A 12,439-nucleotide genomic window follows, 5' to 3' on the forward strand; every position below is an offset into this window, starting at 1 on the left:
AGATACCGGAGATTGTTTGTTTTGTAAATAAAATTCATTTTTTTGACTTGATTTATTTCTTTCTTTTTTGTTTTTCAGAGCCTCATCCATATGCTGCACGCCCAAAACGCAGGTCAGATAATTTATCGAAATAGATCCAACTCACAAAATGATTTAAAAACTTTGTGGTTACTATACATAATTATATTTATTATTATTTGTATATAAAACGGAAACAGTTCTGCAAAAAGGAAGCATTTCATATCAATAGTGTTCGACGATGATTCAATATTCATATCGTATATTTGCCTCAGGAAATTATTTTAAAACATTATCTTTCCGGCAGAACTATATACATCCGCATAATGTATACAAACAAATTCGATACTAAACATATTATTATAAACAATATACAATTCGATTCTATATTTGAGTAATAATTGAAACATTTTTATGGAATGAAATGAAATGAAAACCGTGAAAAAAATCTTCATTTGTTTTTTTATTAAATTTGTTTGAATCGAAAAAAACGACCGACCAATCACAAGCGTCTTTGACCAATCAGAAACGACTTTGATGACAGCCAATCAGAAACGAATTACATACGCCGTTTCAGTTTTATATATAAGAATGACAATAATTCGTATCGTTTGATTTGGTTCCATTGCGCAGAACCGAGTCCAGGCGTTCGAAACAATCGTGCGCGCACAACAAAAGAAAGCGTTATGGTTGTTTTTCGGATTGTTAAGTTCGGGACATGTTGTGCATTTAAAATTAGAATAAAACAAAACAAATGACAGATCGAACGTCAACGCACAGGTAGAGCTCGCATCTCGATCGCATTTGATGAATGAAAGTCGAGAGGGAGGGAGGAGGGGCGGAGGGCGAAGGGTCGGCAGAGGGGGGAGGGGGGAGGGGGCGCCCCTCGCCTGCCAGTCGACCTGCCATTTGTTTATAAGCAGCTTCGGCAGGACGAGCGCCGGCGCCGGCGCACTCGACGGGGGCGGCCGGACTCCGAGGGGGCGCCAGGGTGCTCCAGGGCGCTCGCTCGAGGGGGCGCCAACGACCCGTCGGAGGGGGCGGCGGGGCGTCGGGTGTAGCGGGGTGGGGTGGGCGGGGGCGGGGCAGACAGGTGCCGTGCCGAGTGGCGACTCACCTCATGTTGACGGGGTGCAGTGCGGTGCGGTGCGGGGCGGGCGGGGCGAGGAAGAGGGGCGCTGAGCCGAGGGGCGGCGGCCGAGGCGGCGGTCAGGCTGTCAGGCTGTCAGGCAGTCCCAGCGAGGGGGCGGCGGCTGTGGGCGGACATCCACATGCGGCGCCGTCCGCACCCGCCGGCCCGGGACTCCCACACTACCCACACTACTCACTACTCACACCACTCACCACTCACCACTCACCACTCACCACTCACATACACCACTCGGCTCCTACACCACCGCACTTCGCTCGCACACATCCACCTCCCCCCCATCGTCGTACGAATACGCACGCTCACGGCTGCCAACCCTCTTCCTGCCCTTCCCCTTTGTTCCGACTCGCCCTTTCCGAATGCGATTTCGGAACGTTTTGCATCCCCCTCGGCCGATTACAGACACCTCTCGGCTCGGTTGCATTTCTGCGATTGATAATTCGAGCTTTATCTCGGTTGTGTGCTATATTTTGACCGCGAGGGATAGTGATGTGTTATCATCATAACAAAACCGCGACACTTCTGGCTATCTCGCGTGTAATATTATCAGGGCTTTGAAATCGTTAAAAAAAACACTGACTGTTTTCCATTGGATTAATTATGCATACGTATGTTATGGATTAATTATGCTTACATACGGTTCGATAATTATTGCCCAGAAAGCGCTCGTCCAAAAGTCACTAAAATCTCTATAACAGAACATCTGGTAGTCGAAAAGTCCATCATATTAACGATAACTATAACTAACGAGAACTCGAGTGCCAAATATTTTATTTTTATTTTTAAATGCTTTTTATTATTACGAAATTATGTTCACAATACATCTTATATCTATTTTAATAGCTACTGATCTACTGATCATTTTCTATTTTACAATTTAATTTAATTTGGTTAGTAATCATAGTATTATATTATTCTAATGTTAATCTACAGCATAATAGGAAAAAGGCTCAAAAACCTATTTACAATCCTTATAAATGTTCATAATACATCTATTTTATTTTATTTAAATAGGCACACATACAGAATAAAATATAAAAAGAAAGTTGTATAATGAGACAAAAAATAATAATAAACATAAATAAAAATATAATATTCCATTTACAGTGAGCACCACATGGTGATATAAAAAAGTAAAATTACAAAAACATCAAGATTTTAAAAAAAAGAAAAGAAACAGATAAAGAAAAAGATACAGATAAAGTAAAAAAGAAAAAGAAAGACTATAAGGGTGAAGAAGCAAATCAACCACATATTATTTTCTTCACCTTTACATAATACATAATATTAATTAAAGACTCTCTAAAGTCGATGACCTAAAGCAGATTGTGTTTAGGTAATCTGTGTTTATACCTGAAGGGTATAGACATTTTGTTATAATCACCGAGACTCTTCACAAGTGTGTTAGTATGGTTATTAGTGATTCTGTCATAGAATCTACTGGTTAGTTTGTTAGTAATGTCTGTAACAAACGGAATATTATATATGGCATGCAGTTTTTTCAGGTTAGTATATATGGGTGTATTATAAATTATTTTTAGGGATTTATTTTGTATTACTTGGAGCTTGGAAAGGTTAGTATTCAGTGGCGGCTCGTCTATATGGGCTGCGGGGCTACAACCCTCCCAGTATGGTACAAATGCATGCTATTTTTGCCGTCCATATGGGCTGCAAGGCTACAGACCTCCCAGTATAGTACATATGCATGCTATTTTTGTCTGCATTTGATCACCGGTATGGTCAACGAGCTATTACACCCCGATTAATCTCTGCAGCCACCCCTCTATGAATTCTCGAATACGAGCCGCCACTGCTAGTATTCGAGGCGTTATTCCATACAGGTGAAGCATAGGTTAATAATGATAATATGAGCGCGCGATATAATTTTATTTTATTTAGCGTTGATAAAGAACTATGGCGATTAAATATTGGATATATTGAGGATATACCCCGCATCGCCTTGCATTTCGCTGCCTCAATGTGAGGTGCCCATCTCATTCTTTTATCAAACGTTACTCCTAAATATTTTATTACTGACTGCCATTTCAGACGTTCTCCAGAGGGGATTTTCAGATCTGAACTTGGCTTATGTTTTCTAACACTAAAGAATATGGCGTCTGTTTTGGTTTGATTAATTTGAATTTTCCACTTAGTGAAGTGTTCAGTCATTGTTTTAATTGCAAATTCAAGATTTTTAAGAATAGTGTCTGGTTTTTTGCTACTTGTGAAGCAAGCTGTATCATCTGCATATAGGGCTATGTGACAGTTTTTTGGAATAGGTATGTCATTTATATATATGGAGAACAAGAGTGGGCCAAGCAAGCTCCCCTGCGGAACGCCAGCTGTGATTATTTTTGGAGACGATAATTCATTATTTACGCTAACCACTAGCTTTCTACGAGTTAAGTACGATTTGATGATGAGAATTAGGTAGTTTGGTATTTTGTTAAGCTTATGAATGAGTCCATCGTGCCAAACCGTGTCGAAGGCCTTTTCTATGTCGAGACATACCATTCCGGTACTTCTCTTCATATTAAAGTTCTTCGTCACGTGTTCAGTTAGTATTGTTAGTTGTTGGGTCGTGGAATGTCCAGTGCAAAATACAAATTGAGTGTATATTATTTTTTCCAGAACTTTTGATTTTTCGTAAATATTTCGTATTCGCGATTTCCATGGCAAAAGTTGTCTTTTGAACGATGGCAATGTGCCTAATAATCCAATTACCGTATTAATATATAGTAAACTAATTTATGTACAAGATTAACATTTTTCTTTCAATGTTTTGAGTATTTGCATACTCAGGGACGACATTTTAGTTTTTCAAGAGATAAGGGGAGGGAGACATGCCCTGTCCTAATGATACTAATAAAATATACGCATTTGGCGTAACGAATTTATCAAACACGAAGCCTCTCCTTAATTTGATCTGAACATGAGAAATACAAATATGGAAACACTCAGCCTCAGATCTCCTTATTTTGGGTATTTTTAAGTCATTCGTAGTAATTCAATTTACAGTTATTAAAAATATATGTATTCAATTAAAGCATGGAATTAAATTTAAAATGACTTCGACACTAGCCAAAATGTTACTACTCCACCATTCCACAGCCCTGATTATCATATTATAGCGTCATCTGTGTATCGAATACAAATTCACGTATTAATTAAAATTATATGAAATACGTACAATATTCCAATATCTTGAAAATGTTAAAATAAATTTAAAAAAAATCTAAATTAATTACAAATTTTGAAAATGTTATTTAAATGCAGATTGTCATTTAAAATAAATATTAATTAAACTGGAAAAATTTTACGATTTGGTAAGAAATGCCAAATCAATGGAATTAATTCACTATAAGTTTTCCGCTGAAAGGCTGCATGAACTGATGGAATGGGACCTGATTAGAGTTGTACGTTTATTTACAAACAGATTGAAGCAACTTCAGATTATTATTCTCAGGTATATGATTTCAACTTTTTGCATGGGAGGGGACATAAGTTAGTATGAGCGAGTGTGTACAGTTAATGGATTATTGCTCAAATTTCGATGTAAATACAGAATATCTGGCACTAGAAATCTCAATGGTACAATATTTCGATTGATGGAGTTCATCACTGTGAATCATCACTGAACCGATTGTACATAATTATTTTTTATAAAACCATTTTTTTTTAAAAAGCTTCTGTTCGACATATGTAAGCTTATTGCAACTACTGCTGGTTCGGTGATTACTAATCAAATGTGAACCGGTCACAGGACAACCGGTCGCTCTAGATCGGTGATCACTCGTCACACTAAAACTGGTCATGAGAAAACTAGTCACACCCTAAAACTGGTCATGAGAAAACTGGTCACACCCAAAAATTAAAAATTGGTTGAATTTTTGGGTGTAACCAGTTTTATCGTGACCAATTTTCGGGTGTGACCAGTTTTAGGGTGTGACCAGTTTTCTCCAGACCAGTTTTACTGTGACGGGTGATCACGTGTGACCGATCTAGAGCGACCAATTGCTAAACCGTTACTGCTAGCCTGCAAAAAGTTTGAACTTGTTGGTTAAACTATTAATAACGAATAATCGATTCTAGCTTCATAGTATTTCAAATAATATCCTTGGTCTGAGTTAATCTGGGAGGAGGGCAAATGCTTTCCTTTAGACCCCCAAATGACGTCCCTGTACATCAGTGGTGTCACCCCAATTTTGCAAAAATGGGTTTCCAAATGTTTTTTCAAAAAAATTATTTAAAAAAAATAAAATATATATATATATATATATATATATATATATATATATGTAGGCGGGGTACATGTATGTTGACCATATCCCAGCCTAACGAAACACTGTTGTGCTTGTTTTATAAAGTTTTATTGTTTGCCTATGGTTGTACAAAGGTATTGTATTTGGGCAAAAGTATGGCGTTCAGCGGTCTCTGGATATGGTAGAGTGTCGCTGACTCGGCATTCGTTTATGTTCAGAAGGTCTCTGGATGCGGCAGTGTGTTGTTGGCTCGTTTTTCGGCTATGTTCGGAAGGTCTCTGGATACGGCAGTGTGTTGCTGGCTCGTTCGGCTGATTGATCTTCCAAGTCCGCGTAGTATAGTGGTGGCAGGTCAGGAGCTGGATGTCGACTGGTCTGCTGCTGTGTGTCGACGCTTGCTGCTGTGGGTCGACTGGCGTTGTTTGGGTTGTACCTCCTTTTATAGTGTTTCTGGAATCACCTGACCGATGGTGGTGGTTGTTGATGCGTAAGCGAGGAATTTGCTTTTGTCGATGGGGTGGACTTTTCTGGAACGATTGGCGCCGTTCCGCTCGATGTAGTTTAATGGTGGCGGCGTGTTTCGACCGTTTTGGTTCCACTCGACTGGTAGGGGCGTTCCGCTTGAGTTTAATATAATGGCTGCAGGTGTGCGTCGTCTGGGTTTCGTTCCGCTCGAGTGTGAAGGGTGGATCATTCTCGAAGGAACTGGCGATTGATTCCAAGAAGTGCACGTGTTGTGTACGTGTGGTGAGTTCTGCAAGGAATGTGGTTTGTTGTTGTGGAATATTCTCGAATGTTTCGATGACGATGACGATGACGAGATTCCTACATATACATATATACATTTCGATTTCGTCCAAGGTATTATTACATGAAAGTTCATTAAATTTTTAAGATTTGTATAATTTTTGACAAAAATTATATGAATAACGGGTTTCCGGAAACTTTTGATTTTTAACATCGGGTTTCCAGAAACCCATGGAAACCATTAGAGTGAAACCACTGTCTGTGCTCTTTTCCCTATAAAATATTTTAATTGATTGTGCGAGCTGATTAGCTAATGGCCGAAACTCCGTGCGCTATTGCCACACCTGTCAGTGTGACGGTTGTGCGTGATGGTGCGGTGCGGCGTGACAGAAGTGTGCGCAGGAGACGAGACGGTGGGGGCGGCGGGGGTGGCAGGGGTGGCGGGGACGACGGGAGCGACAGCCGGCGTGGATTTGGCCGAATGGTGTGGAGTCGGAGCGCGCGTCCGATCTTCCGGCTCTTTGGCCACCGTGAGATGGGTGGGTGAAGTGCGGGGGCGGACGGGCCTTTGGTGCGGCCTCGAGTGGGACGAAGCCGGTCGCGGCCGTCACGATGGCTGCGTCGAAGGATTCCGATACTTCCACTGCCGCAGCGCCGCCCCCGATTGCGCCTCCCTTTTGCGGCCTCACAAGCTCGACCCCGTCACCACCTGCGCTGCTGCCATTCAACAATACTATGGAGAACAAGAGGTATAGATTTCTTTCTTCGTGTGTTTCTCGGCCTAGTGATAAATTATCGAATCGTTGTAATTGGGATGGTATTTGTGTTAACAGGACGAATCTACAGCCGCTTTGTACAAGGCCGTCATCGATGAATGGAAGAGGAAAATTAAAGTGCCTTTTATAGAAATGGTAGGATTCGATTCTGTGCAGGAGAAACAAGGGTGAGCTTTTTATTTACATATATTTTATTTAATTGTAAATATAATTTTAGTTACTATGTAATTTGTTCTTTCATTTAAGGTCTCTCGATATACTTCAGGAAGCTTGCATTTCTGATAAATGTATTTGGACTGCGGGAAACCTCGCCGTCTTGTGTCCCGCTTTGAAAAGCTTAGATATTTCAAAAAATTTGTTGAGTAATTGGAATTCAGTTGCTGATATTGCATCTCAATTACCACATTTACACAATTTAGATTTAAGGTTTGAATAAAAATACTTCGTAATTATTTTAATTGTATAAGTAATTATTGTGTATCTGATTTCTTAAAAGTTTATTTATTTTTTAGTAAGAACAGGTTAGTGACTCCATCAACGGATGAAGAAGCAGACAGACTCTCCGAATACTTTCCAAATCTACAAAAATTATCTTTAACACATTGCGATATTGAATGGGAAGATATCGATAGAATATCGAGAATCTGGAGTCGTATTTGTGAATTAATTCTGGCCTATAATAGGATTGAAAAAATTACAATTTCTTCATCCTTTATTTTTTCGGAGAATTTAACCACTCTGGTTCTCGACGGTAACCCTTTAGAAAGTTGGGTAGAAATTTTAAAATTGGGAACATTGAACAATTTAAAAGATTTGAGTCTCAATGATTGCAATATAAAAACTGTCACCTTTGATGATAAATTTCGAGGCGAAAAGCTAAACTTATTCACCAGCCTTGAAAATTTGTATCTTAAACAAAACGAAATTAATGATGTAAGCATACATTTTTGTTAACAAATCGTGTATTTTTATCATTGTACAGATTAATGTTTGTAATATTATATTACAGTGGAGATCAATCAGTGAATTGAACAAATTGAGGTGTCTAAATAAACTGTATGTTACCAAAAATCCACTGCTTTCTAACGACAACTATGACACATGTTCACAAATGATAATTGCGAGGATTGAAACTCTAAAAGTAAATATCCTTTTTTTTTTTAATTTTGCTTGTTGATTAAATTTGCTTAATCTAATTTCTATTGAATGGTCCTCAGGAGTTGAATGGTTCAGAAGTCAATAGAGAAATAAGACGAGGTGCTGAATATGATTATCTGAAAAAGCATGGATTGCTATGGAAGCAATGTAGTGAATCCCTCGAAGAACGAAAAATTTTAGAATTTGCTTTGTTTCACTCTAGATTTGATCAACTTATTCAAAGTAATTTACAAACCATATTTTCAAACTATCTGACTATTTTTTAAATTTATTTCTAAATTAATGAGATTTTTTTTCAGAGTATGGTCTACCCGATGATAATTTATTAGCTGCAAAAAAGAACAATTGGGCTATCAGCACCAAGTTAATTGAAATAGTTCTGAAGGATGAAGTTACCGGAATAATAATAAAAAAGAAAGTATCGATTACCATGAGTGTGCAAAAACTAATTGCTCTGACGCGTCGACTTTTCTCGTTGAAGATCAAAGAAGCAAAAACTTCAACATCACCATCTCTGTACTGCTTACAACAAAATAATACAAGTCAAAAAGATGTTTTGATACATCTAGCTAATCAAATGAAAGAGCTGGACTTTTATTCTGTCGGAGATGGTGATACAATCATAATCAGATGGTGATTAATATTTATTATAATTTGCCTTCGTAATCCCCGCCATCATATTTATATACATATATATTGAAGATTTGTAATGTTTGCATTGTCCAGAGATATTATTGTGTGCCTGTTTAACAGGGAATGCTGTGATTTGGAATTCATTCGACTGATAGCATTTATTATTAATTATACAAATATATTTTATATTGCATAGTAACTTTTATATATACAGTCGTAATAATATTTCTGAAACAAGAAAAGTATTGTGTTCGTATATGATACATGCATATATTTGTATATGTAATACTCGAACATAATATACAATTTATCGTATTGTTGATTGTCTTTAAAATCCGTGTGGTGACGACATCATTAAATAGTATTCTAGAAAATTGTTTCATGTACAAATGTCTTCATTTGAATTAGATTAATTGTTTAGTTTATTTATCTAAATTATACAGCACAAAATATAAATGATTTACTAATGCAAGAACTCATTGAAAATTTCCTAGTATATATTACCTTTAAGTATTAATTTGGTCTTGAGATTGAACTCAAAACTATTCTAGCAATTTAACCATCTTCATATATAATTTGCATCTTTTTGCAGATATGCCACACTAATTTCGATTTTTCCTTTATTTATTTACTATAATATAATATTTGCGTAGCCTTTCTTAATTTAAATTTGCATTTGAATAATTTTGTATTTTTTTTATAAATAAAAATGAATAAACAATTTTTGTTTTTTCTATTAAATTCCTTCTAAAATTTAATTCAGTAAACGTGTTTACTTGGGAGCTGGCAAACTTCTATTATCATTTACATTTATATAAAGTATTATTGTTGAATTATATGTTGACAAGACTACATACATATAATTGAGCAATTTTACTTGTTCATTTAAATTTTCTAACCTTAAAGTTCTATATCATGATAATAAGATGCACAATTACAAATGCATTATAAGGTAAGCAATAATTTTCTAACACATAAACAACAAATTTGTTAAAAAGGTTTTATTTGTTTATTTTTCACGATTCAGTGAAAAATTCAATGAAACGATTCAATGAAAATATATTTCGATCAGTACGATTTCGTTTTTTTTGTTATAGAATACATATATTTATAAGGATTACTATTGGTGAATATATGTATGTATGTTTTAAGATATTTTTGTAGAAAATAATACTCCACAATACATCTACAGTACCAAGCATCGACCTTTATTTTATTTACCGCTTCATTAGTCAAATTAAACGAACGTAAAAATGGTAGTACCATCCTGTAAGGTGTATTCAACCTTATATTCTCATTTTTATATTCCATTTCTTTTATTATTAATTCTGAATAAGATACACATACATACATATGAAACTAACACTAGTCATGACTTTACGTTAGTCGTACAATGTAAAAGCAAATAATAACAAGTAACCTCTTGTATTTTTCCCATATGTACCATAACTTTGCTTTTGCAAGCATGCCTCAGAAAAGATTAATGAAATTGCGGATGTCGAAATAATACTTATATCGGTTGAATCATTTTTCAATGTCTAAGAACTATTGGATAAATATTTCCATATTCATACATGTCCTACATTCAAATTTAATTACTTCCATTCCCTAAGTTGGTGTAATGTTTTAACTCAATGGATGATATATCTAATATATAATTTTGAAAGAGACTTTGTATGCAACTAATGGTTGGTTCGTAAAATCCGTGACGTCATCGAACAATTCCGTTTTCAGTTCCAGGTCCAGATTCGTTTTTCAATTCCAGATCCAGATTCGTTTTTCACTTCCGGTTCTCGATTTCTGTTTCAGATCCGGATTCCTGTTTCAGGTTCGGATCCGGATTCCTTTTTCAGTTCCGGTTCTAGATTCTTTTTTCAGTTCTGGCTCCTGTTTCGTTTTTCAGTTCCTGGACCCCGATTCATTTTTCAGTTCCTTTTCGTAATTTCTGTTCTGGTATATAATTTCAAAAGAGACTTTGTATGCACATATGTATGTAAGTTTTGGTTCGTAGAATCAGTGACGTTATCGAAAAAAGCAAATTATCTCTTAAGACGATATCGATATCGATTTCGATTTCGATTCCTTTTACGGTTCCGGATCCCGATTACTTTTTCAGTTCCGGATCTGGAATCTTGTTTCAGTTCCGGCACCAGATTCCTGTTTCAGTTCCGGATCACGATTCGTTTTTCAGTTCCGGTTCCGGATTCCTTTTTCAGTTCCGGATACGGATTCCTGTTTCAGTTCCGGATCAGGATTATTTTTTCAGTTCGGGTTCACTTATATATAACAAAAACCATTCATTTTTGATTGGCTACGTCCACACTACCGATATCTACACCAGATATTCTCGAATTTTCCATATCCAGTTCCCATATTGCAACCTGTGGTTGCTATTTAGGAACTGGTTATGGAAAAATTCGCAAATATCGGTAGTGTTGATGTAGCCATTGCCTGTCATTAAATATTATTTTTTTCGATTGAATTAAATTAACTAAAAAAACAAATGAATGTTACACTATAAGATTGACCATGTTTAAAATGTTTATATTATAAATACCGAGTGAAGCCGGGTAAAACCACTATTAATATATAAATATGTACATATTTGTGGAGGTAACTTATTGTATTAAAATTAATCAAAGTTACCGTGAAATTGTTCCGGAGATTTAGCACACCTGCAGTGTATCTTTCAGCTGGGGAAAACGTTGCTTGGAAACGCAAAACAAAAGATACCATTATCCTTAACGAGTAAAAGTAAAAAAAAAAACATGATTTTAACCACCCTAAACAAGGTATACAATTAATGAAGTCTGTAAACTCCCCACAATGTATACATTTATAGAGGGGTTGCACTGACCAAAATGTAATGTCACGTTTGAGTGGTTTGTAATAATTCATCTTATTAAGCATTTCGCCATGTTAACACGTGCAATCACCCTATTTTTTAATGCACTCATTTCTTTTATATATTATTTTCACATGCGTATAATAGTTCACTTTTTTCACTAATTTTGCGAAAATTCTATACCTTTCTACGATAAAATGTGGACAATACGCCGACATTGTGATTAGAATTACAATAAACGATACAAAAACGTTAAGGGGATGTCCCGAGAGGTATCTCGTCAAGATCAAGATAACACAGTGAATTATAACCCTATAAGCGCACATGCCGGATGGTCCCCAAAATAAATTTCACGATATATAAAAAAAAGAATATTAACAATACAATCTTTGTTACCCCTCTATATAAATCTATAATCAAGATAGTTCTGAACATCCACGGCTGCTACACTTCCCATTTGATTCATTCTACTGTCATAAATTCCAGATAATTTGAACCCTTCATTTTTCATTGATTTTGAATGAATTTATGTCGAACTTCCAATATCTTCAACTGCTATTTAATTTATAAATAATGTGACAATTTATTGTGTCCATATATCTATGTACATACTACAGAGACAATTTTTGCTAATTTTACCAGTACAATACTGTTTTTTTTGGTTATCTGTCCTGGCGGAATCCTTATGAAGGGCCTGTTTATAAAGGTTTGATGATTAGTCACTCAAATCTCGATCACGGAATATCTGGCACCCGAAAATTCCACCCATTGAGAATTACGACGCAAACCATCATACTAATAACGAGAACTCGAGTGGATATTTCCATATTCGCGATTTTCGTGGCGACGA

At 36.4% G+C, this 12,439-nt stretch overlaps 1 protein-coding gene across 2 annotated transcripts; it reads left to right on the top strand.

The window, feature by feature from the left end:
- The first annotated feature begins 6,514 nt into the window (after window positions 1-6,514).
- Window positions 6,515-9,947, top strand: Tbce (Tubulin-binding cofactor E). Of its 2 annotated transcripts, XM_077446825.1 has the most exons (8): window positions 6,527-6,571; window positions 6,830-6,926; window positions 7,011-7,120; window positions 7,200-7,379; window positions 7,466-7,886; window positions 7,963-8,094; window positions 8,171-8,333; window positions 8,411-9,947. In XM_077446825.1, the coding sequence occupies exons 1-8, from the start codon at window positions 6,546-6,548 to the stop codon at window positions 8,746-8,748; spliced, it is 1,467 nt and encodes a 488-aa protein (XP_077302951.1). In that variant the 5' UTR covers window positions 6,527-6,545; the 3' UTR covers window positions 8,749-9,947. The 2 variants fall into 2 exon arrangements, with proteins under 2 accessions (XP_077302950.1, XP_077302951.1); XM_077446824.1 differs by having other exon boundaries at window positions 6,515-6,926.
- Window positions 9,948-12,439: the final 2,492 nt, after the last annotated feature.

Source organism: Arctopsyche grandis, chromosome 3 (assembly GCF_051622035.1).
Source record: "Arctopsyche grandis isolate Sample6627 chromosome 3, ASM5162203v2, whole genome shotgun sequence".
In the NCBI taxonomy this organism is placed as follows: Eukaryota; Metazoa; Arthropoda; class Insecta; order Trichoptera; family Hydropsychidae; genus Arctopsyche; species Arctopsyche grandis.

Excerpts from the sequence above, each read along its gene's own strand:
- Tbce (XM_077446824.1), top strand. The coding sequence starts at position 6,546 with ATGGTGCGGTGCGGCGTGACAGAAGTGTGCGCAGGAGACGAGACGGTG. Across the intron at positions 7,887-7,962 it reads AACAAAACGAAATTAATGAT|TGGAGATCAATCAGTGAATT; the intron begins GTAAGCATACAT and ends ATTATATTACAG. Across the intron at positions 8,334-8,410 it reads ATTTGATCAACTTATTCAAA|AGTATGGTCTACCCGATGAT; the intron begins GTAATTTACAAA and ends ATTTTTTTTCAG.